General features: G+C 37.6%; 1 protein-coding gene across 1 annotated transcript in view; it reads left to right on the top strand.

Annotated features, from left to right (window-relative positions):
• Window positions 1-18,118, top strand: part of LOC124551013 (peroxidase-like) — a 199,080-nt gene extending 180,962 nt beyond the window's left edge. The window contains exons 12-14 of the mRNA XM_047125858.1: window positions 2,213-2,402; window positions 16,374-16,479; window positions 17,960-18,118. Of these exons, the coding sequence (XP_046981814.1) occupies window positions 2,213-2,402; window positions 16,374-16,479; window positions 17,960-18,026 (363 nt within the window). The 3' untranslated portion in view covers window positions 18,027-18,118. The remainder of the gene's footprint in view (window positions 1-2,212; window positions 2,403-16,373; window positions 16,480-17,959) is intronic.
• The last annotated feature ends 6,706 nt before the right edge of the window (window positions 18,119-24,824 follow it).

Genomic DNA, 24,824 nt, shown 5'->3' with positions numbered 1-24,824 from the left:
TTAAATACTATAATACGCCCGAAATTTATGAATTAGACAATGCAAGTACCAAAAACACGCAAAGAAATTAAGAATTAAACTATGTAACAAATGAGTGAGCTAGGAGTATACGACTTGCTGCTGCAGCTGCTTATCCAACGGTGGCAGGGAGCACACTCTTGTTGAACCTGTAAATCACTTGTCCACACTGTTAAGTAGTTGCATCACAGACAACAATTGCATGTAGTGTCACTGGATTGCTCACGTGCGTTTCATGATATGAACAAAAATGGTTCTGCTCAGGTGTAGTGTGGTGTGGTCAGCCATATCTTGTGGCTGTGCAGACATGACGTGTGACAGTATTTGTCGGTGTTGTATGAAGGTCATCATTCCAGCTGGGCACAGTGACGTTAGAGTCAGAATAGTCAGGTGAAGTAGGTGGGGCTCCGCTGATGCATGGGAGTAAGCACGCCAAAGCTGATACTGCACCACATGGCCACCAGCACTGTTGTCAATGGTGTGGGCGCATTGTTGGTGATCAGTGGAATTTTTCAATGTAACTAGTCCACAGTTGTCCGTGAAATGCATCAAATACTGGTGAATGACTCACAAATCTGAGCAGATATCGAATGTTGCTATTCAACCATTGCCTGGTGTTTCTGCAAGACAGGAGCAGCAATGAGGTCACACAATAAACTGTTTGTTGCTTTGACTTGTTCAGAACTAGTGTCATATGTTGAATCACAATACTGATGGATGTCACTTGAACAATTGATGAATCCAGCTGGTCAAAAAGTCAGTTGAGAAGCACTGCACTGGTCAGAATGGAAACCATCAGTGTGGCATGTGAATTCTGGCATGCAACAATTACGCGAGGGTTACTTTGTCCTCATATAGTAACCGTATCGGCATAAAAATTACCTCGTGTGTGGTCATCGCAAATTGTCAGTATCACATCTGTAGACAAAATCCTTACGTAAATAATAGGGAGTGTTCCAATAGCGTACACAAGGCTGCTATACCTAAATCTATTTTATTTAGCCACAACATACAGACGCATACCTTACACCAAACCATATCTTGTGACACCGTGTCATCTTTGGTCACAGATATCCCCTTACAGTATGTTAGTGATGTGTATTGTAGTGGATGTCACCATAGGTATAACATATGAATTACAAAGCATTTTCTTATTAAGTAAGCCAGTTACTTTGATTAGAACTCTCATTGCACAAACAAAACTGTTTAATTACTTCACTAAGCAACTCTTGTGATCAGCCTATGACAAGTTTTTGTTTATAGTAATTCCAATAAATTTGACAGAGTCTGCAGCGACCATCTCTTCATCCTTATGGTTTAACTGTGATATATTTTCAGCAGTTTGTTTAGTCCTGAATTGTACTGTTTGTGATTTTGTAAGGTTCACATTCATAGCATTATTGTTTAGCCAAGTTTCAAATTTTTACAGAGATTTTTTTTTCTTTCTTTCTTTTTTTGTATCCTATGCTAGTTCTTCATTGTTTTTACTGCAGACTACTGCTCTTGAGTCATCTGCATACAGAATTGTCAGTGAGTTCATCTTACTTACATTTATCTAATACAGAAACAAAACAGGCCTAGTATCAATCTTTGTGGGTACATCTGCTTGTATCTCCTACTAGCTAGACCATCTCTTTCACCTTTTTGTTGTACAACTACTATCTGCTTTCTATTTTTTAGAGAACCAGCATAAAGATTTTCCATGGAAACCATAAGCAGCCATTTTGTGAAGCAGCAGCTTATGGGTTTCCATTTCAAATGTGTTAATGTGGTCACAAAAAATATCAGATATGCACAGCTTGTTATCATGACATTTCCTTATTTTAGTGAATAGCTCTTAATAGTGTGCACAATATTTCACTCCTTCCTAAATCCATATTGATTATTTAGAGCAATGTTACGCATTTTGTTACACTTTTCTAATTGATTACATGCTGTTCACTGAAATATTCTAGGAAAAAACTGATAATAATATTGATCCTGCACAAAAATGTCCTATCTCATTTGTGATTAATGAAACTGGTAGAAATAGGTAGAAATAGTACAGGTTTTGATAAATTTCAACAAAATATGGAGCACCACCTACTGAAAAGAATTTCATCAATTTATAACTAATTTTATTCTCACTAAGCAACAGTGCAAATGTAAGACCAGATTTGCAAGGTGCCTACAGTAATAAAATTTCATTTTTCAGGATGCCATGGCCCTGTCCCACTTTTATGAGCATCCAGATGATGTTGAACTTATGATGGTGCTGCTCGAAAAAAAGAACCAGGATATACTGAGTGTACGGGAGGCTATACTTTGCGAACAGTTCTACCGCTGGAAGTGTGGAGACAGATTTTTCTATGATTATAGTGGATCTCCTTACCCATTCACACAAGGTATCAGAAAATTTCGGGTTTTCTTATATTTGTACTCTGTTAACTTAGTCATTTATGAAGTTGTTGCTGCTGTAATTAACCTTGACTTTTCATTTTATTACAGTAGCAGATAGTTTCCGAACAGCCTGCTCAATGATATTTTCCTTTTCTCTCTCTCTCTCTCTCTCTCTCTCTTTTCCAAAATGGTTTGAACATATTTAATACTGAATTTAATACTGATTTTGTGATGACCTTCACAAGAAAACATCAATTCCCTCCTTCCATTTCTCTTAGCTACCTTCAGTTCTTCTATGTCTGTAATTATTATATAGTTAAGTGCAGACTGTAGCTAATGGTGTAGTCAGACCTTGGGGAGTATAGAATTGCATCGAATTTGTTTTATCTATCTGCAGTGAGAGTCCATTTCCAGGGAATGTGTTATTATTTCCAAGAAAATGTTATTTTCATTTTCAACTGTTGAAGTTTCTCTACTATGCTTGATTATAGTGCTTGCATTATCAGCAAAGAAGCTATTTCTGTTTCTAGTATATATAATAGTAATTGATTCACATATATGAAGAACAACAGCTGCCCCAGTATTGATTCGTGTGGTACTGGTACATTTGTAGGGTTGTAAGGGGGGGGGGGGGGGGGGGGAGAGCGTGATTTGTGCTTTGAAGCTGGACATGCTGCCAAGACTTGGTGAAAGTATCATTTTAGACTAAAAAGGAAATGATAGATGAGATGAAGTTAATACTGTCCTGACTTATAAAACTGAAAGTTATGTAAGTATCTAAATTTAACATGTTCATGGGATATGTCAACATGATAACTAAAATAGAAACCTGTTTATATGTGGAATGTGGAATTTGTTGGTTACTAAAAGAGATTATCTGCCCATAGATGGTGCACCTACTGTGACGAGCTGTTGAAGTTACTACTAAGGCCTTCGGTGACAGCCCCTACCCTTGAAACTGAATCCGCAAACAGATTTCCCATGTCATATTCAAACATTCTCTTAATATTCCAACAGCTCTCATTAACGATATGCAAAGTATCATATCTCCCCCTACCCTTTTTTTATTACCCAGTACTGCCAGCATAACTATATTTCATTGTGCTATGAATTCCCTTCCCAAACTCCTTGCTATCCCTCTCAAAGTGATCACCTAAAACCCCTCAGAAGCTTCCAATTCACTCGAGATTTATTGTTGCAACAGTGCATATGGAGGAGATGAAATGATTACTTTGCAGATCAATAGCACAAGCGATTCTGAGGTACCCCCAGTATTGACTCATGCTGAATCACTTGCATTCATATGTGATACAGCCTCCACAGGCGGCAATGAAGGCACTGACTATGGCACCCAGTCAATCATGCAGATGGTGAGTACTGTCATAGGACACATCGTGCCAAACCTGCACGAACTGTTCATGTGGTTCTGTAAGAGTTGTCGGTTGATGAGTCACACAAATCACTTCTCATCCCATCATATCCCATACAAGCTCAATTGGAGGCAAGTCCAGAGAGTGTGCTGGCCAGGGGCAGTGTGTGGGAGAGCATTATCCTGTTGGTACAAAATGTCACCTTCCTTTTGCAAGAACGGCAAAAGAACAGGTCTAGTAACATTCTGCATGTACCGGGCACCTGTTAGCATCCCCTCCAAAAACACCAAAGGTAATCAAGAGTTGTAGCTTATGGCACCTCAGAGCATAATGCCTCGGATGTATCATGAATGAATGCATTCAATAAGACAGCGCTCACCAGGTCTACACTGTATGTGTAAACGACCATTACTTGTGTGCATGCAGAATCTGCTTTCATCACTGAAGATCACGGCATGCCATTCCATCTTCCAAGTGATTCTCTGACAGCATCAGTTGAGCCTTGTGTGTCAGTGCTGTGGAATGAGTGGAAGACAGTCTACAAGTGTGCATGCCCATAGTCCCACTGGTAATAACTAGTTTGCAACAGTTCGTGTTGACACGTCTGGGCTCACAAATCTTCTTATCTGTGTAGTTGCAGCTGTACAATCTGTCACTACTGCCCTTACAATATGACAATCCTGGCATCTGTGCCACATGAATGCAAATAACTGCACCTATGAGTGCGAAAATGTCCATGTGACCACTTATACCATTATTGTTGCACAACTGACTCAGCACCTCCAACTTCTGTGCTAGTTCTCTGAAAGGACCAATCCACCACTCAGAATGCCACAATTAGACCCCTTTCAAACTTGCTCAGTTGGCTGCACAAATCACGAGTGTATATTCGTTGCTTGGGCGCCTACTTGCTTCACATGTTTCCACCACGCTGAGCCTTCTGGCTGTGAGCATTCCTTATTAAAGATTAGACAGGTGGCACTCTGATAGCTCTGCCACAACACTATCTGTTGGCAGACGACATTGAAACCATTATCAGTAGATCTACTATCTGCTAGGTGCCATATGCTGTCATCAGATTGAAATTGATCTTGTCTCTCCAGGTGTACCAATTTTCTCTTCCAGCAGTGTAATTTCATACCTTGGTCATTTTCTGTATGGCTGCTGTTCAAATTTAAATGCTTCCTGCACAGTTAGTTGCCACGGACTCATTGAATCACCCACTAACACCCTCTTCCAGTTCACTGTCATTTCCACAGTCCTTTCTGCACAAAAATTCCTTCCATTTAGGTTGAAGGTGGTAACCACTTGGGTCAAGTACAGGTCACAGGCAAATGTTCAAAAACTTCCCGCTGAAACTGTCAAAGAAAATCATTCAATAGTGCAGCAAAATGCAGGAAAGCATTATTGAGGAGAAGCAAAATGTTAGTGGACAAAAGTCCATAGCATTTGTTTTGAGTTGCTCAGCTCAGTTGTTGAAGGTGCTGATGTGCTGATGTGTAGAATGCCCTTTTGATTCCGTTCGTTGTTTTTTGTGTCCATCTGTCTAAAGCTAAGGATCCTGCCTAGCATACATTCTTCTACTATGTAAATCACCAGTAATAATTTTATAAAAAAAAACTTATCTTGAAACTTCAGAAAAGAAGCAGCTCATTCCATCAATAGGAAAATGATGTCTATTCTGTTGAAATTTTTCCTCTTTCCTCGATTCTCTGTCACAACTGAAGATCAGCCTGACCATTCTTCACCATTAACATTCATTCTCCCACCATTAAATGTTATACACCATTTTGGAACTGAATCTTCATTCATCACATTTCTGTGAACTTCAGTTATCTGTCTGCAAATCTTATTTTTGCATTCATAAATCTCACATTCAGTGGGATCATTTCTCTTGTCATACATTTTAAAATCACATTAATAAACAGTAAGTAAACACTCGTGTTTGATGTTAGTGCTGTACTGGCACCAACAGTTAGAAAGGTGTATGACACGGCAGCAAGGGTGTGGGGAGAATTGTGCAACTGATCATATCGAAACATTTTTTACTGTAAGAATGATTGTTGCATTTGACTATAGTTACAGGCATATCCTACACCATCACATGCAGGGCCAGCTGTGAAAGCTGTTGTGTCATATATCGAGTCCACTGGAACTTTCTGCATTGTCTTTCATGTGGACATAAACACCAACCACATCTTCACCTGAACAAATGACAACCATCAGACTGTGACTTGGACAACCCAGTGGCAGTGTGTGGCTGCTCCATGACTTGTGTCATGTGGATCCTGCACAGATACCATTCACTTCTTCACACAAGACAACTGAACTAATATAACTACGAAAATTATCAATTGTTGACAATATAACATAATTGGATAGTTAAAAAAAGTCTACAAGTGGCAGCAGCAGTAAACACACACACAAAAAGATTTAACTTATGCAAGCTTTTGGAGCCAGTGGCTCCCTCTTCTGCCAGAAGAGCTGAAGGGGAAGGAAAAGAGGGGAGAAGGAAAAGGACTGGAGAGGTTTAGGAAAAGGGGTACAGTTCGGAGGAAAAGTCAGCCAGAACTCCAGTTCAGGGGAGGCTTAGTGGCCAGGAAAGAAGGAAAGACTTTTCTTGAAGCATCTGACAAATGCCATACTTGTCTCATTAAACTTAGGAATAGAAGCACATAAAATGTTTAGTCACAATTGGAATTGTTACAAGAGATAAAAACATGACAATAATGAGCTGAACATTCATGGCCAAAATGTAGGGTGACTATTAGCACACTTTGCTTACAGCTGTTATACCAACAGCCGAGGTGGCTGGGCCAGTATGTGCTGCTCACTGTAAGTGCAGTGACAGGATGTATAAGATTCTACACAAGCCAAAATAGGCTGAGTTAAAAATGTGATTAAAATAGAGCTGGAGTATAAAATTCAGTTCACAGTAAGATATTAGTTAAAATTAAAAATACCAGCTGTCAAATACAGAGTGTCTGATTTAAACATATAATAGCATAAAATGGAATAACTTGAAGTAATTCAGGTATTTATTTACAACATGTTTTCACAAGTATGGTAACTAAAAATGTTTTTTACACACCTAATACATCTCAACATATGTGCCTTGTGGCATGACAACATGTAATCTCCAGTCCAGTTCTCTTCAAGTGTTTTGCAGCTTTGCAGGAACAACAGCTGCACGAGTGAGAAGGCAGACATCTGGTAGATCACGAACTGATGTCTGGTGCACTTGATTCTTGACAAACTCCCACAGAAAAAAATCAAGTGTTGTAATTTCTGGGCTTCTAGGGGCCAAGCAATCGACAGACCACCTCTCCCAGTCCAGCGATCTGAGAACTCCTATTCCAAGAAATCCCTCACAGCGTTCACAAAATAGCATGATGTACCACCTTGTTGACAGATCACACCATGAGGAGGCTGGAGCACAGCATACAGCTCCAACACGTCTGCACACATGTTGGATTAACTGTAGGCTCCGTGAAATAGAATAGGCCTATAACCCTGTCCTTCAACAATCCACACCACACATCCACTTTTGGAGAGTCATGTTCACACTCTATCGTTACAGGGGGGATTCAGTTCCCCACACGTGACAGTTGCGCATATTTACCATGACAGAAGTGTGGACTGTAGCCTCGTCCAAGGAACAGATGAAACTGAGCAATGCCTCATTTTTATCTATTTTTACCAGAACTGTCTCTTTGAATGTTTTCCATTGTGGCCTCTCCTCAGGCTTGATTTTGTGATGAATCTGCTGTTTGTATGCCTGTAGAGGCAACATTTTCATGGGTGACATTGTGTACTGTCATATGAGTTAACTGAAACTGCCTACTTGCTAGCTGGATTGACTTGCAGCTCCACTGGAAGGACAGGCTTGGTATGGTGGCCCGACACTGAAAGCAAACTCTCGGTTTCCTGAAGCCACTTGTCCCATTTTGTGATTGTTATGTAAATGGGAACATCATCACTCAGTTGCAATCCGTAATCATATCAGAAACAATGTTGTACCTGTGTAAAAGACTTAAGTTCCTTGAGAGGAAGCACACAGAACACCTTCTGTGTAGAGTCTGCATAGCTACCAACACACATTTACATCAACAAAGCAATTATGTGCATGTGAAAGCAGTGCCAACTGCTGCAAGCAAACACGGAAATCATTTTGACTTACCACACTTTTAGAAACAAATTGTATCTCTATTACGTCTCAAGTTATTATGTTTTATATTATTGTATGTTTAGCACGGACACCCTATAGGTTCCTATGACGTACATGGTACACTACGAAATTGGATGAAAGTAGTTCATCGAGACATGCAAGAAGCTGCAGACACAACAGGCTCGAGAAAACACAGCCAGGAAGATGCAAAAAATTTAAAAGAAGAATACCATCTGATAAAATTCTAAATGAACAAAATGAATTCAACCCAGACACTTATTTTCCACCGTATGATAGACTGTTGTAGTTCTTGCACATCCTGCTTTCCTGACTCTGTCCATTCTTATTTCTATCCCTGACCCCAAATTTCCCACTTCTCGGTTGCAAATATACATGCCATTTCTTTTTTAGAGTGTTCGCATATTCATGGCACCATTTTCACGAGCTCATTGCACCTGTGGTGGTTTTCTTTCCCCCTAGTATGCTGCTTTCAGCTAAGTTCATAATGTACTAATGTTATAGACACTTATCAAGAAATAACATTCGTAATTCCAACTAATATCTCACTGTGGACCCAATTTTATGTTCCAACTCCATTTTCATTACATCTTTAACTCATCTTACTATGGCTTACATAGAATCTTTAAATCCCATTCCTCGCTCTATAAGAAGCCATTGTAAACTGTGCTTAGACAGCAGCACTTAGCAGCTAAGTACCCACAGCTGTTTGTACTGCAGCTATAAGCAAAGTGTGCTAGCAGCCAGCCTGCATCATGGGCTATGAGTGTTGATCTCATTATTATCATGTGTTTATATCTTGTAATGATTCCAACCACGGGTATTATTTTATCTCCAGCTTTTAGCATAAGTTACGAGTTTAACACTTAGGTAGGGACATCGTTTTACACTGTATTCTGGGGAACGTCCATCTGGGAGGTGGACAGGGTGTTAGAATATCCACCTGGGAGGTGGGTAGCGAGTAGGAACATCCACCTGTAGTGCAAATATTGATTTTTCTGACATGTATTAAGCCAGTGTTAAATATTGGAATTTACCTGAAAATTTAAAATTAATGAAGAAGTGTTAATATTCAAAGAGTTTAATTTTTTGTTCAGTTTCACAATGAAAATCCGTCATTCTTAAAAATGTTTTATCAGTCTTGTACAATATTTTAGCTGAAGAAAATAGCTTCAGTAGTCCAAAGATAAACTAAGAGAGGAATATGGAACTCATGGGAAATCTATAATGTCACATTCCATCTTTATCATATCTAGCACATTATCATCAGAACTGAGATTGCTCACTTTTTCCATTGGGTAATGTTGGTCAACTTCAGTAGTAGTACTTGCATTGTCTTCATACAATAAAAAATAAATAAATAAAATAAAAAAACAAAAGCCGGCCAGTGTGCCTGAGCGGTTCTAGGCGCTTCAGTCTGGAACCGAGTGACCGCTACGCTCGCAGGTTCGAATTCTGCCTCGGGCATGGATGTGTGTGATGTCTTTAGGTTAGTTACGTTTAAGTAGATCTAAGTTATAGGGGACTGATGACCTCAGATGTTAAGTCCCATAGTGCTCAGAACCATTTGAACCATTTTCATAAAAAATATTTCTATCCAGCTCATTTTTTGATATGTCTGAGACTCTATCGCGCAGTACCATTGATAGAACAATTTCATCAGGAGCATATGAATCACTGGAGTCAACTTCAGAGTCAGTCTTCATAAAACATCTCATCCATCATCTGCATAATTCATCTGCTTTTGTTAGAGACATTTTCAGGTATTTTTCCAGCCTGATTTAGGAACCAGTATTTGTCAGGACTTCCTTGTGGAATGTAAGTGATGAAAAGAGTTGTAAAAAGAGCTACCTGTCTTCACAAACTAGTAAACAACCAAGAAACAATGGTGAAATGAATGAATCATAATAAATTAAATCAAAATTGTTACTGTGTGAAGTACATACCTATGTACAGAATACATTTTGAATCAGTAAAATTGTAGTTTATAAAGAATGAGAAACGCACTAAAAAGAACTGAAACTGCGTTTAAAAGTAAATAATTTGGTACGTGTGATGTTACACGCACAGTTATTCCCTCCAAATTCCTCTAAGCAAACTCACTGAAACAAATTTAGCTGTACAGTAGTCAAACACCTGAAAATGCCATGAAAAAGAACTTAAAAAAGAGTAAGTTGGATTATCTGCCTGTGAGGCACCACTGTGAGTTCAGGAACATCAGTCTTTGAGGCAGGTGAATATGTGCACTTACTCAGAACACCCACCTGGGAGGTGGTGTTGGTCTGGAATGAAAGCAAGTTTTGTTCAGTAAATCAATGCTGTTAGACACGTGACCTCCATTACAGTACAACTATGTACCAAATGAGATGCCTGTAGCTATGTAGAACCATAGGGTGATTTTCAGCATCTCTGGCAGAACAAACATAAACTGTATCCACCTGTCAGATAGATGTTCCATTCTAAGTGTTAAGGAAACAGGTACGTTATTTGTCAGATGCTTCTCGGGTCATATGAATCACTACTACTAATAATACTGTTGTAGTATACTATATTGCTCTTACTCATAAATATACACATATTTTATGAATCTGATGATGATCATAAAGATTGAAACTGGTAACTGAATTAAATACAGAAATTTGATATTAGAGAACATATTAGTTTCTACAAATTCTGGTTTGCTATATGTAGCACCGTCTTTATAGAGTAGGAAATGCCAATCACAGGACTGAGTTAGGAGATGGCATCTCAGAGAATTAAGAGGGTAGTTGAAACCCTGATGAAGGATGTGGTTGAGGTTCTCCAGGTGTAAGTGATAGGAGGAGTACTGCTCAGTGACTGATTCATAGTTAAATCGGGTTTGTTAACACCATAGGAAGTACGGCACCAGAGACTTTAACAAGGTTATAAGCAAATTTGGATAATGTGTACTTACTGATGTAGATGCAGTGGCCATGTGTGTCAATCCTGTAGGGGCGGCACTTTATTATGTCAATTGGATGACAGCTGTTTAAAAAAAATACTGTTGGTGGTTGGTGCATCTGATATAGATGCATTTGTACGGGGAACTCTAAGAAGCAGGGAGCAGCGTCTAGAAAAACAACATGCTGAACTGAGAGGAAGGAGGTGAAGCAACTTAGGGAATAGATGATGTGGTTTAGGAGGAAAGAGCAGGGGTCATCATTTCCATGGTTGCAATCATTGCCATGGTTGCAATTAAAGATATGTTCAATAAATGAAAACCAGAATGTTGGTTATTGAATAGATAGGAAGGATTTCTTTAGGTGGTCCATCAACAGGTTAGCATAAACATTGCCATGTGGGTACCTGTGTAACTGCCATCAGTGCTTTTGTCCAAAAGACCATCACATTGGGAGTATGCATTCTACTATTTACATTTCTTTAGGCTAATGTGACAGTTGTGCTCCGTAGTGATGACATCGACCAGTGGTGCGTGCGCCTCTTCCAAAAGTGTGCATATCTGGGTATAATCTGTTGGAGGTTAATGCCCAATAACACAGGACTCGCCTGTTCAATGAGTATTTGCAGTATGAGGACATTATGCATAAATAATGACCAGCTCACTCTCCAGAGTTAAATCAGAATGAATGTCTGTAGGATGCTCTCATTCAAAGAACACCATCATCACAACCATAGCCAATCTTGAGAAAGATGTTCCAGCACTGGGAGTCACTACTGCAAGTCCAACAGCCCCCCACCACTTAACTCTAGCTCAGACGTCTGATTATTAATCAACACCTACACTAATGCCTCCATGCAAGGGCATAGCCAAAGGGGGAGTCCAGCAGATCTGTACCCGCCCTATAACCTAAAGCAGGGCTTAACAACTAGCCGGTTTTGAGCACGAGTACTCGCGTCTGCTCAGGCACTTGCACGCGAGCAGGTGCAAGGTCGCGGAGTAGGGAGGGAGGGGAAATGCGCGCGCACGTTTGAATGTGATCTCGCATTCGTAGCAGATTTAACTAGCCATCTGAATGCTTTGAACATTTTACTACAAGGTAAAGATCTCCTAATTACTCATTTCATAAATCGAATACGAGCTTTTAAAATGAAATTGACACTTTGGGTGAGTCAGCTGGAAACAGGAAACCTAGCTCATTTTCCTAAATTATCATCCATGCAAGATGTTCACAAAGACTGAACGTTATTCACATAGTTTAGTTGATCAGTGCTTTCAAGATCTGACAGCACTAGACAGTGATTGTGATCTGCTCTCTCCATATTCAGCGAATATTTAAGAGATTCGTCCTGAGTTGCAGCAAGAAATTATTGACCTGCAGTGTGACAGAGAATACAGAGACAAATTTCAGAACAAGAAAAACATTTTGGAATTCTACAGACACTTCCCTCAGGATAGATTTCCTCGTTTGCACAAACTGGCGGCTACAATAATATCAATGTTCAGTTCCACGTATGTTTGTAAACAACTGTTCTCTACAGTGAAATGTAACAAGACGCGCCTGAGAAACGCATTGTCTGATCGAAATTTAAACTGCACGCTGCGCCTAAAATGCACAAGAACAATTACTCCGAACATAGACGCAATTGTAAAGGGCAAAAAGTACAAGATTACCGAGAATCCCACACTTCAGTGACACCTTTTATTGTGTAACAGTTCACAAATTAATGCGAATGTAGAGGCATACACTAAGCTAATAAAATTATGTGGCACGTGTACATTCTCCTTTATTTGTTTCATTTGTTGCAGTAATAATTCGTGGGTGATATCCCTGCAGGTGGCCGCGGATTTACATTGACTGGCGGCAGCTGTTGTTTGCCCCACGTGACTTTCCTCACTCTCCGCTCTGGTCCGGTAGTGGGGGTAGCGAGCTCGCGCTGCTCCATGCTCGCGCCTTGCTGCTCACAGCTTGCTCCGCGAGCACGTATGTTGTGAAGCCCTGACCTAAAGGAAATTATGTACGACCTAGTTGCTGTGTAGTGAAACTGAAATATATTTTGATTTTCAGTCATACGACAAGGGGTGTGCACTATCATTAGCCAGCAAGGCCAATGATAGATTTAAACTACGTATACATCCACAGCACTATCGGCTATCGCCCGTTGCTATTTTAGCAGAGTCCAGTTATTGAACTAGCCTCAAGTCAATTGTTTTGTTAATCAGTTCAGTTCTTACTTGCAGTTGAATTTAATATAAGAGCTACCATTTGTTTTTCATGTGCTTTTTGTTGATGTGGTAGTTTACAATTTGGGATAAGTTTGTAACAAGAAAGTCTAGGAAAAGTTATTTTGATTTAGCGTTATATCAAGTTAAAAATATGTATGCACTACTATAATAGCCTAACTCTATTTACAGCAGTTTGATGATAGCACTGGAGCTGTTATTTAGAGGCCAGTAGAGTTTTGTGGCTGCAATATTCCAGTACGTTAAAAGGCAGTGGAATGGCAAACATCGTTATGAATATCGTTAAATTAAAATTGGTGCATAAAAATACACCTGAATCTGTCTGTATCACCCAAAAATCACTTCGATCAACAAAAATATCACCTAAACGGCGATGAATGCATTTCTTTCAAAAATTTGCTCAAAATTTTATCATTAGTATCCCAAATGGCAAAGTATCGCCCAATCTGCTCATCTGGGTGGTACTCAGTTATGAAAACCAGTTCCAATACAAAACAGAGCAGAAGGGCTATGTGATGAAAGCGCATTCATTTCTAGATCTTTTTTTTTTTTTTTTTTTTTTTTAAGCGGGCTGCTTGAGTTTGTCCGACTGCACCCTACAAGCCTACCCATAAATGAAGCCAGCAATTACATGCACAATTAAATCTTTAAATATACATGCATTCATGCACTATCAAATAACTAAACATGCACAATTAAACAAAAAACTTACAATGTCAGAATTCAATCTTTTGTTGTGACTCATTTTATTTTAAATAATGTACAACAACAAGTTTTTTCCAAATTCTCCACCAATTTGAGGTTGCTTTGCATGTTAAGCCACTAAGCTAGCAATCCCTGAATCTGGGAGGCGAGTTGATTTGAATCCATCCGTCGGCAGTCTTGAAAATGGTTTTCTGTAGTTTCCCATTTTCAGTTTAGGCAAATGATGGGGGAAGGGAGACTGGAACATGAATACTTCCTAGTGGTTTGCCTAAATACAGCACTCCTAAGCACTGAGATTGTATCTCCATTTGGTGAAAACCCTGAAATAATTTTTGAATAAAATGATTTACCATTCATTATAGAAATTTTCAAAATAAATGAAAAACATGAGTCCTTTAAAGTCTTCTTCAACAAATTGGAACTCCTGTTTGATAGAATGTGCTTGCTCCAAAATTTCTCACTTCTGTTAAATCCAGCAACCACCCCCTGCCCCTAAACCAAATCTCGTATTTTCCTATTTCATTGCGTACCATTGTACCACCTCTCCACTCTCCCCCACATTCCTCTCACCTACTTCACTTAACACACTACTAAGTCCTTCACCTCCAGACAGGTTCGATTCCCGGCTGGGTCGGAAATTTTCTCCGCTCAGGGACTGGGTGTTGTGTTGTCCTAATCATCATCATTTCATCCCCATCGACGTGCAGGTCGCCGAAGTGGCGTCAAATCGAAAGACCTGCACCAGGCGAACGGTCTACCCGACGGGAGGCCCTAGCCACACGACATTTCCATTTATTTACCTCCAGACAATACATTGTAGTTCTAAGCTGTGTGTGTGTGTGTGTGTGTGTGTGTGTGTGTGTGTGTGTGTGTGTGTTTTTTTTTTTTTTTTTTTTTTTTTTCTTTCTGCATACAGACTTAAGCCAGCTAGAGGCAGTCAGTCACAGTTGATGTGATGTGTCAGTATATTGGCTAATCACAGACTCAACTGATGATGATCTAGCATTACTTGGCTTTTACCTCACTGTTATATGACAACAGTTATTTATTACATTTCCATAAGTACAATGCAACATGAAACAAAAATCAACTACTCACACTTAAATATTTTTTCTGAGTCACGAGAAAATTAAAAGCATTCACACAACTAACCCGCACTGGTTAAACTGGATATAGGAAACACAGGTGTGAGGAAATTTATAAGGTGGTGGTGGATTTATTTCACATAGCTGAGTAGGTATACCAGTTCATAGGTGCTGAAGCATAAATACACTCTAGCAATCTCGCACACAAGCATAGTGAAAATGCATAGCATTACAAGCAGCCTAATTTGTTACCAGCAAGCGTCTGTTGTCTAGAGAAGCAATGGTTGATATTAGAACATAGCATCAGTAAACTTGAAAGATTGAGAGAGAGCCTGTGGCCATTCAGGCTTAAATTTGATGGCTGGCTAGTCTCTGGTGAGCGAGAGAAACTGTATTTTCTTTACTGGTAGTGCCCTCACTTGATATAGACATAATGGTACTTGATAATTCAGCATCTTCCAATGATACCTCTGCGTGCTTAAAAGACTTGATTTAGTTCTGACAAGCCAAGACCATTTTGAGCCAAGACCATTTTGAATGTTGTTGGGAAAAAAGGGTTATGTAGCATAAAGAAATGTCTGAAGAAAAGTCAAGCATATTCCCATGTTAATTTGTTGCACTTATCTCAGGGTACTCCTAAATTACTATAATTATTTATGAATGCTCGGTGACATTATATTTCTATCCCATTTAGCTATTTCCTCCATTGATTGAGATGGAAGGTATTGTTATGAGAAAAGTCCTCTTATAACTGATTTCAATACTGTTATTTTGGAACTTACAGTCTGTTGAATGAAAGCTTTATTTCCTTCAGTTTTTCTATAAATTTTGGATACATAACTTGTTCCTTCTGGTGACAGTTATTATTTTTATGATTAATTTGCCACAGACAGAGATCTCTGTCTCACTACACTACACATTCGATGAACTTCTTTGACTTTGTGTGACACCATTCTGTCATTTATATATGTGCTATAATTTGCCTGACAAATCAAACACACAAACAAGTTTATGGGTATAATCAAGACTTGGGCAAGAATCTGAAGAATGGCTGAATCTGAACATATATCAAACTCATGTGTTGCAGTTAACAACCAAAAAGTCAAAATTTAACGCAATTAAGATTGTGTTTAGATAATAACAAAATTGGCAATGAAGTAGGAGGCTATCCACCACTGGGAAAAAAACAACTGAGTAGTGCTCAGATGAATGCTGAATATTAATCAAAAAGCGAAAACATATATGAAGTATATAAGACACAAAGATACTGAGTTTCTCTTTTTTGTGGGGGAAGGGGAGGAGGGGGAAGATGTTAAGTACAAAAATGCTGAAGTGAAGGGAGGGCAGGGATATAATTTAATACATACAAGTGTTAATAAACAGAAAAATATAACTGACCACATGCAAGTGTTAATAAACAGAAAACAACATTGTATTACATTTATTTTTGTTTTCCTTGTTTCCAGATCAGATCAATGAAATCAAAAAGGCAACCATGTCCAGACTGTTATGTGATAATGCTGATAATATAACAAGAATACAGCCCAATAGTTTCAAATTAGTTTCCAGCAAGTAAGTTGATTTTTCCATACATTTTATGTGTATTTTCCTTCCATTTGTTTATTTCAAACTACAGCTTGAATCCTAGTTCTAATAATTTCATCTCAGCATAACTCATGCAGCCTACTATCTCTTGAAGCTGATTACTGTTGACAAGCCTTGGGCTCCCATTACAACTTTTACACTTCACACTGTCATCCTTTAACAAACTGACAACTCCTTGATGCCTCAGAATGTGTCTTGTTAACTTTTAATGACCCTGCGGTATTAGATCACAGTCTCTCCATACTTTTCCAACACACTTTCCATACAGTGAATCTCATAAAATAATCCCTCCAGGGATACTGTAATGACTGTTCCAAGTGATAACATCGATAGTTAAGAGGTCACAAATTATAATTTATTCAAACACTCACTGAACATCAAACTATTGATTACATTCAGCATTTCAATCTACATACCACAATTTACAACTGATTGCTTCCATGCTGAAAGTTAAGCAATGGTCAATCGCAGCACGGTCACATTATAAAAGCCTTAAAACTGCTACCAAGCAGTGCTGATGAATGCACTATCGAAGCTCAGCTCACTCCATCATGTATACTGCGAATCCATTGTGATGAGGGGACACTATACCCTCACAGACTGATCTTTAGGATTCTATGTTTATCTTGTTTTTACTATTTATCTAACACATTTTGCTTTCACATAAGGCAACATTTCAAACAAACACTTTCAGAAAAGATTTCCTGACATACATATTTATATTAGATGTTAACATGTATCTCTTTTTCAGAAATGTTTTCCTTATTATTACCAATTTACTTATTTTATCCTCCTTATTTCGACCAAAATCACTTATTTTGTCATCCAAAAAGCAAATCTTAGCACACCACTTGTAGTTTCTCATTTCCTAATCTAACTACTTCAACAGTGCCAGAGTTTATTACCTTTGTTTTACTTTTGTTGATGTTAATCTTATAATCTCTTTTCAAGACACTGTCCACTCAGTTAAAGTGATCTTCCAAATCCTTCACCATATCTACCAGATTTACAGTGTCATCAGAAAACCTTGGGAGTTTTATTTCTTCTACCTAAACTTAAATTCTTTTTCCATATTTCTCCTTCCTTTCCTCTGCTGCTTATTCAACCTCTACTGCTAATTCAATGTGTGGCATGAATAACAACAGGAATAGACTACAGTGCTGGCTCATGCCTTTCTCCACTGCTGCATCCCTTCTGTGTCCTTCAATTATTACAAATTCTGTACAAGTTCTAGATAACCTTTTGCTTCTTGGATTTTATCCTTGACAGCTTCAAATTCCAAAGAGCGTGCTCTTTTCTATTATTAAGCATCCACATTAAAGAGTAAAGTATAAACTGTTATAGTGCCTAGACATATCACAACCACTGCGTAATATCTGTAAATTTTCAAATTTAAAATGTAAGTGTGTTTCGGTAGTGTTATTAAAAATATTGTTTGTTTCTCAAGGAATCAGGTGACGGACTGCAAAAATTTGCCTGTTGTGAAACTGGACTTCTGGAAAGAGGACAATTGAAGGCACTCCAAATCAGTTATGATGATCTTGTTACATGTTACACTGATACTGAAGAATATAATAAATGTGCTTTTGTGAACAGTGTACTTCAACTTGATTTTATTTTTTAATCCATACTAAACTCCTTTCTCTGTTCCCATGCAAAAATTTCTGTTTATAAAATTTGGTAAACAAAAAGCTGGTCAATTTCAGTAATAATAATAATAATAATAATTAATATTATTATTATTATTCAACACTGAATAATCGAATACAATCCCTAGAAATAATATAGTTTCTGGACTTGTACAGATTATTCTTCTGAATACATTAGTTTACAAATTACAAACTAAAGGTATGTGTGTAACAATAAATTTAACATTTTAATGAGTTTTGCGTTTGATAATATACAAATGACAGTGTTAACAAATATTTTTTATGATTTTATCACATGTGTATTTCTTAAAACTGTGAGCTTGGCATACTTACAAAACACTTTTCATAAAGACAAAGAACTCATCCAGGGAATAAAATGGATTTTCAGTTAAAATTCTTTTTAGCTGGGCTTTTAATTTGCTAGTAAAAAGGGCTGTGAGACTGTTTAGTAAGGCACCGGCTAACTTCAGCCAGGTATGAAGTGCATTTTTTTCCTATATAGGTGTTCTGTGGCTATTTACATGGTGATGAATTCTTCTTGGGTTATCAGTCGAGTGGTGGCGTCATCTTGTCACAACGTTTCAAAGAATTTATGACTTCGCCAGAAACTGATGGGTGTGAAACTCATTGAAATGCTGTGACAAGATGACGCCACCACATTGGCTGATAACCTAAGAAGAATTCATCAGTGGAATATGCCGAGAAAGACTGCAATCACATATGTTTACATGGTATTGTAATTTTTGTCTTGTATCATTCTGGTGTAGGTCACAGTTTAAGTATGGATTTAATTTGTTTCACAAGAAATATTACTTTTAATATATATACTCCTATAATTTTGGAAAAAGCTTCCAACATGATTCTCTAGGTTAAGACCACAAACCGTTCTGGTAACATAAAACAGTTTAAAATAATAATAATAATAATAATAATAATAATCATCACCTTGTTCTGAAAGTTTCAGTGTTGTTAAATTGGATAGACTGGGAGGTCAATCTGCAGAGAACACTGTAGAAGTTGAAGATTAAAGAAGCCAAATTCCTCCTTTGCCAAACATTGCATAATTGAAAATTCCTATACAATAGATGTAGAGGTTTGATACATGAAAGAAAGAGAGCAAAGCTCACTCAGTTAGAAATTTAGAAATTAAAGAAACAGATATGTATATCCCCTATATTTATTATTGAATGAACAAACTCATTTCAATTATTTGCCCCTTTTAGACAGTACTGCAGCTCCTACATAGAAAAAGAACCTTTTTGCCTTCGTTCACATAGCAAAAAGTTCCACTCCTGTGCACAGCTCTACTGTAGTGTATTTTTAGTCATACACATTGTAAATGATGCATTAATGTGTTTGGTAAATCTATGTGTAATTTTTCAAAATTGTCAATGCAGATAACTTTTAGAGTTTAAGTCAAGAATTGATAGATTTAAAATGTTGACATGTTTGTCTTTTCTTGGTTCTCATCTTTGGGATCAGTTATGTACTAGAAAATGGGCTTATAATCTGAAGTCTTGCTGCACAATAATAATAAAGTTTGTGAAACAAGGCTAACAAAGTTTTTCATTTAGTTAATAATCGCTAGTTGGATTGAAATTAAGAAAAAAAATAGTGTTTAAATTAGATTGTATGTACTTTTTATTCTAATAGACTCACAGGAGGAAGGTCCAGGGTGTAGAATATGTCAGAAAACAACAATAAACACTATGTAAAAATTTACAAAGTAAAACAGGTATACTAATGTGCACTCCAGAGATTCAAAGTGAGATGGACCTCATAGATGTAGAATACATCTTAAACATACTTTCATTTAAAATTCAATTCAGTTTATTGCTCATAACATGTAATTTTACAAGCAGGTGTGTTTTCAGCTAAATATACAGTTTTTACAACTACAATTTTTTTAGTTTACATAATTTCTTATTACATTATAATTCATGATAAATTCAAAGGGCATTTTTGGATAAGCCACTGCTTGACTCACTTTTTAAAAGTATCCACTGTCAAAATCTTAACTCCATTTGGTAACAAGTTATTAAAAACAGCCCCTTTGACATAGGGGCTTTTCACTGTTAAAATTAATCTTCAGTTACCCACATGAAAATCTTTTCTATGCCTTGTTTGATAGTTGTGAATATCCATGTTTCTTTTTGTGACCTTATTGTCTTCTTTCACTAGCATTATAGTTTCTAGTATATACATGGCATAAAGAGTAACAATATTGTGTCGAATGAATACGGGTTTGCAAGAAGTTTGTGGTTTTAGTTTTGCTATGATTCTCAAGGCTTGCTTCTGCAATATGAAAACTCTTTTCATATTAGTTTGGCATGTCCCATCCCACAGTACTATTCCATGAGACAAAAAGGATACACTAATCCATAACGTACAGTCTTTAGGGTTTCAGAATTAAGATATTGTGATAATTGCCTTAATACATATAGACTGGGTGATGCTTTTTTTTTTTTTTTTTTACATACATAATCACCTTGCTGCTTCCATGAAAGTCGATCTTCTATGCATAAACCCAAAAATTTACAATCTGTACAGGTTTTTGGTAGCGTTTCATCAATCACAGTATTTTGTCTGTTTGGACCACGTGGTTTAAAATGAATAATATTGGTTTTTTCTATGTTTACTTTTAGGTTCTCTCTTTCGAAGTGAGCTCTAGCCTTTTCAATAAAATTATGTATCTCTTCAACTAGGCTGGGCCATTGTCTGCATAACATCCACCAAATGTATTGTCTGCATACATAGTAATCAACTGCTTATTGTCAAGAGAACTTGAGAAATAATTTACATAGCATATGAATACGACTGGACATAAAATGGAGCCCTGAGGAACACCAAAATGTATCTTTCTTATACTTGACCTTCTCCTCTCCAGTATTTCTCCATTAGAGTACATAATCTCTGTGCACTGTTGTCTACCCTTTAAATACATTTATAGCAATTGCATGAGTTTTCCAGTGACACCACTCTTTCCTATTTTTGATAAGAGCACGTCATGATGTACTCTACCAAAGCCCTTGAGAGGTCCAGGAATACTCCTGCTGCTTGTGATCTTTAATTTATTTTTTCAAGTACATTATGGACAAATTGTACTGCTGCTGATGTGGTACTTCGACCTCTTCTGAAACCTTTCTGGTAATCACATAATATGTCAGCATTGTTGTAAAGTTTCAACTGTATCAGTTTCCTGATAGCTGAGATTAGGGCAACAGGTCTGTATTTCTGTACATGCTTTATTCCCCATTTTTGTGTATTGTTTCCCTACAGACAGTTTCAACTTGTCAAGGAACATACTGTCTTCAAGAACACAGTTTATTAGATGAATTAGTGGTTTCATTAGTTCATGTTTGCATTTCTTCAATAGATATGTAGAAATTTCAGCTAATCCTGCTGATTTTTTGTTCCTGAGGTTATCAATAAGCTGCAGATTGGCATATGGGCTTACTGTGGGTGGTGTATTGCAGTGCTGTTTATTACAGGACTCAAATGAGTGCTGTAAATCCTGTTTCATAGAGACACCATTTTCAACAGTATCTATGAAGTAATTATTAAAAATATTGCTGACTAATAGAGGTCAGAGATGTCTTCATTATTCACAGTTAATTGTACATTATTAATTTCAGTTTCTGTTTCATTGTTTCTGATTTTATTTGCAATTGACCAGTAGGTCTTTGAAACTTTATCTGAACCTCATATCTGTTGGCTGATTCTCTGTGATTTTAATGTCCTGACTTCTTTGTGGTACTCACAGTTGTACTGCTTGTAGAGTTCTTTATGTAACTCTGAGTTAGTCAGTCTGTGTAAGCTATACATGTTTTCCATTTTTTCTTTCAGACCTTTTGTTTTAAAATCTAATGGCATAGGTTTTAATTTTGAAGGTTGATTTTCCTGTACACTTACTTTTTTAATGTCATGGCTCAGTGCTCAGTCATAATTTCTGTGAACATGTCCCATTTTTTGTTGACCCCCAATGATAGTCATTACTGATTCCCATAATTCCTGGCTTAAACTATGTCTTAGTGTAGCAATGTTGTTTGCAGATAATATTCACCTGTACTCGTACTAGTGTTTGGCCTAAATGATCCTTTGCATTTTGCTGTAGCGACCACCGTAAACATAATGCCCGCCAGCAGAGTCACATGATCGATTTACGATCACAAGTTCAAATGTATCGTTTTGACACCGCCACTTCGATAGGCAATCATTCTTGGAAATTACCATTTATTATGTCTGTTGAGATGATGTGGTCACAATTTGTGATAACATGACCAATTGAACTGCTGTGTGCGTTAGCTATTCCGGTGGTTACTAGTCTAAGAAAATCTTTAGCTCCAAAAGGCAGGATACAATCTGTAAAACATTTGCTTTCCTGACCATCATGTAAAGTGTTGTTGTTCAGATCTCCCAACCTCCCAGTATGACAAAATTTACACTTATACAGCGTGACAATAAATTTACTTAGAGCTCCATCAAGTGATTTCAGAAAACCATCAAAGTTTCCACAGGGTGGTCTATATACACCAATGACACAGAAAGGAACAGTGCAAAAAGTGATTTTAAGAATTGCAATTTCGAAATCTTTGTCAACACAGAAATTGTTCCCCCACAACACTTTTTCCGTGGTGGTTATGATCTTACATTTCCTTGAGTAGCTGGCAACACCACTACCTATGTTGTATGTTCTGCTGTAGAACGTAGCTTGGGTGTAGCCTTCTAATTTGCAATACTGAATGTTCTTCACTGACTTCTGGTGTTCAGTATCTATTACTACATGTGGAGATAGTCCTCTGATAAATGATTCAAAAGCACCTATTCTGTTTCCCAAACCCTGTAGATTATAATGCAAAAGTGATAATTTACTCTCGTGTGGAGAGACGTCTGTTTGAGGCACATATGAAACACATACACTTGCATCTGGTGTTGTTCTGGTGAAAGGTTTTATTGTCTTAAAAAAATATCGGTCTCGTCCTGCTGATGTATTGTTTTACTGACTTGGCATTTCGTGGTTCATTGTCCCAAGTATTCGTTATTTTTGTCCTTGAGAGGGATGGCACAACACTGCACATTCAGTTTGCTGTTCACTATTTCTTGAATCCGTTTTATAACTAAGTCCTTCCCCAGTCTGTTGAGATGTCGGCCATGGGACACGTGGAATCTTCTTCCTACGCAGCTTATGTCCACAGGTGTAACATTTTTTAACCTCGTGCATATATTTAGGATCTGTTTATTTGCGCTTCGCATATCTCTATTTACACACGACAAGATGGCAAGTCATGACAATGTGGAACAGAGAAGACGATCAAGTTTTAGCTTCTCAGCTCATGTAGTCTTCTTTTAAGATAGATCGCTAGGTCTTTCGTTTCATTTTTTGCTACGTCATTTGTTCCCGCTAATAACACGAAAAGTCGTTATTTGTCGTTGTTTTCATGTCGTGGTTCATGGAAGTCACTGCCTGAAATTTTGCCCCCCGTTTCATTATGCTAGTTATTTTTTGGCTGCTTCTAGATTGAAATTCGGCCGCTATGTTCCGTCCTTGACTATCTGCAAATAGTTTTATTTTACACATTTTTGCTGGTTGATGATAACTATTTTTATGCCTACCGGTACTTGGATGTTGCGTGGTGGCACTGTCTGTTTAACTTGATGTTGATTATCTGTCGATGACTACACTCACGGTTGAACTGTTTTTTTCCTGTGGTTGAAAGCAACTCTGTCGTTTTTTATGATATCCTTTTTCTTTCCATTGGGTTCGACGCAGCTCATTGATCTATCACAGTCTGCAGTTGAAAGCACTTCAAACGGGTTTTCGTGCACCAAGACTGTGTCACCGGTAGTTTTACCGTTTACACGATTTTGCAGGTCATGCGTGCTGTTTCTGTAAGTGACTTTAAACCACTTTTCGCTGGCAGGCGCGATGGTTTGCAGAACTTGTTGAGTATTCGGCTCACTTTTTCCAAGATGAAAATTCGAGATATCCACTTTCAGACCACTGATTATAAATTGTAAGCTGGATACACGTTCTTTTAACTTCGTGATTTCGTCATTACAATTTGCACACGTCTTCTTTTTAATGGCAAAATTAACTCTTTTTCCGCAGAGAATCTTCTCGAACTTTAACGTTGGCCGAAATTTTATTAGGGTATTTATTTTATTCATCATCCGAAAGATTATACAAGTGATTCAGGATATGTCATTAGAATTTTAGCATGTAACACATGACAACAATGCATTACATAATAAACAAGCAACGCAAATTACATATTCACAGTACATAAAAACAAACAGAACATTCAAAACGCATACTCATGATAAACGTATGTAGGGTATTAACTGCACTTTATACACAAAATGTATAGAGGGCATTTAACAGAATCTTCACAAATATTTCATAATTTAAAAAAATTAAATTCGTTTGAATTATTGGAAGCAAGTAAAGGTTCCAATTTATTGTCTGAGACAGATATTCATTGGCACTGTAGAAGCATTTATCCGTCAGGTATATTTTTAGTTCATGCTTGAATTTACTTTTGTCTTCCATCTCTTTAATTTGGGATGGACTTGCATTTGAGCTTTTTTCGTAAATGGCTTACATGAGTCTGACTTCTGATTTGCTACATTCTACATTGGGAATGTGGACGTCTTCACAATGCC

Source organism: Schistocerca americana, chromosome 9 (genome assembly GCF_021461395.2).
Source record: "Schistocerca americana isolate TAMUIC-IGC-003095 chromosome 9, iqSchAmer2.1, whole genome shotgun sequence".
Lineage (NCBI taxonomy): Eukaryota > Metazoa > Arthropoda > Insecta > Orthoptera > Acrididae > Schistocerca > Schistocerca americana.
Note: the sequence above shows the minus strand (reverse complement) of the source record. Positions and strands in the feature narration are given on the sequence as shown.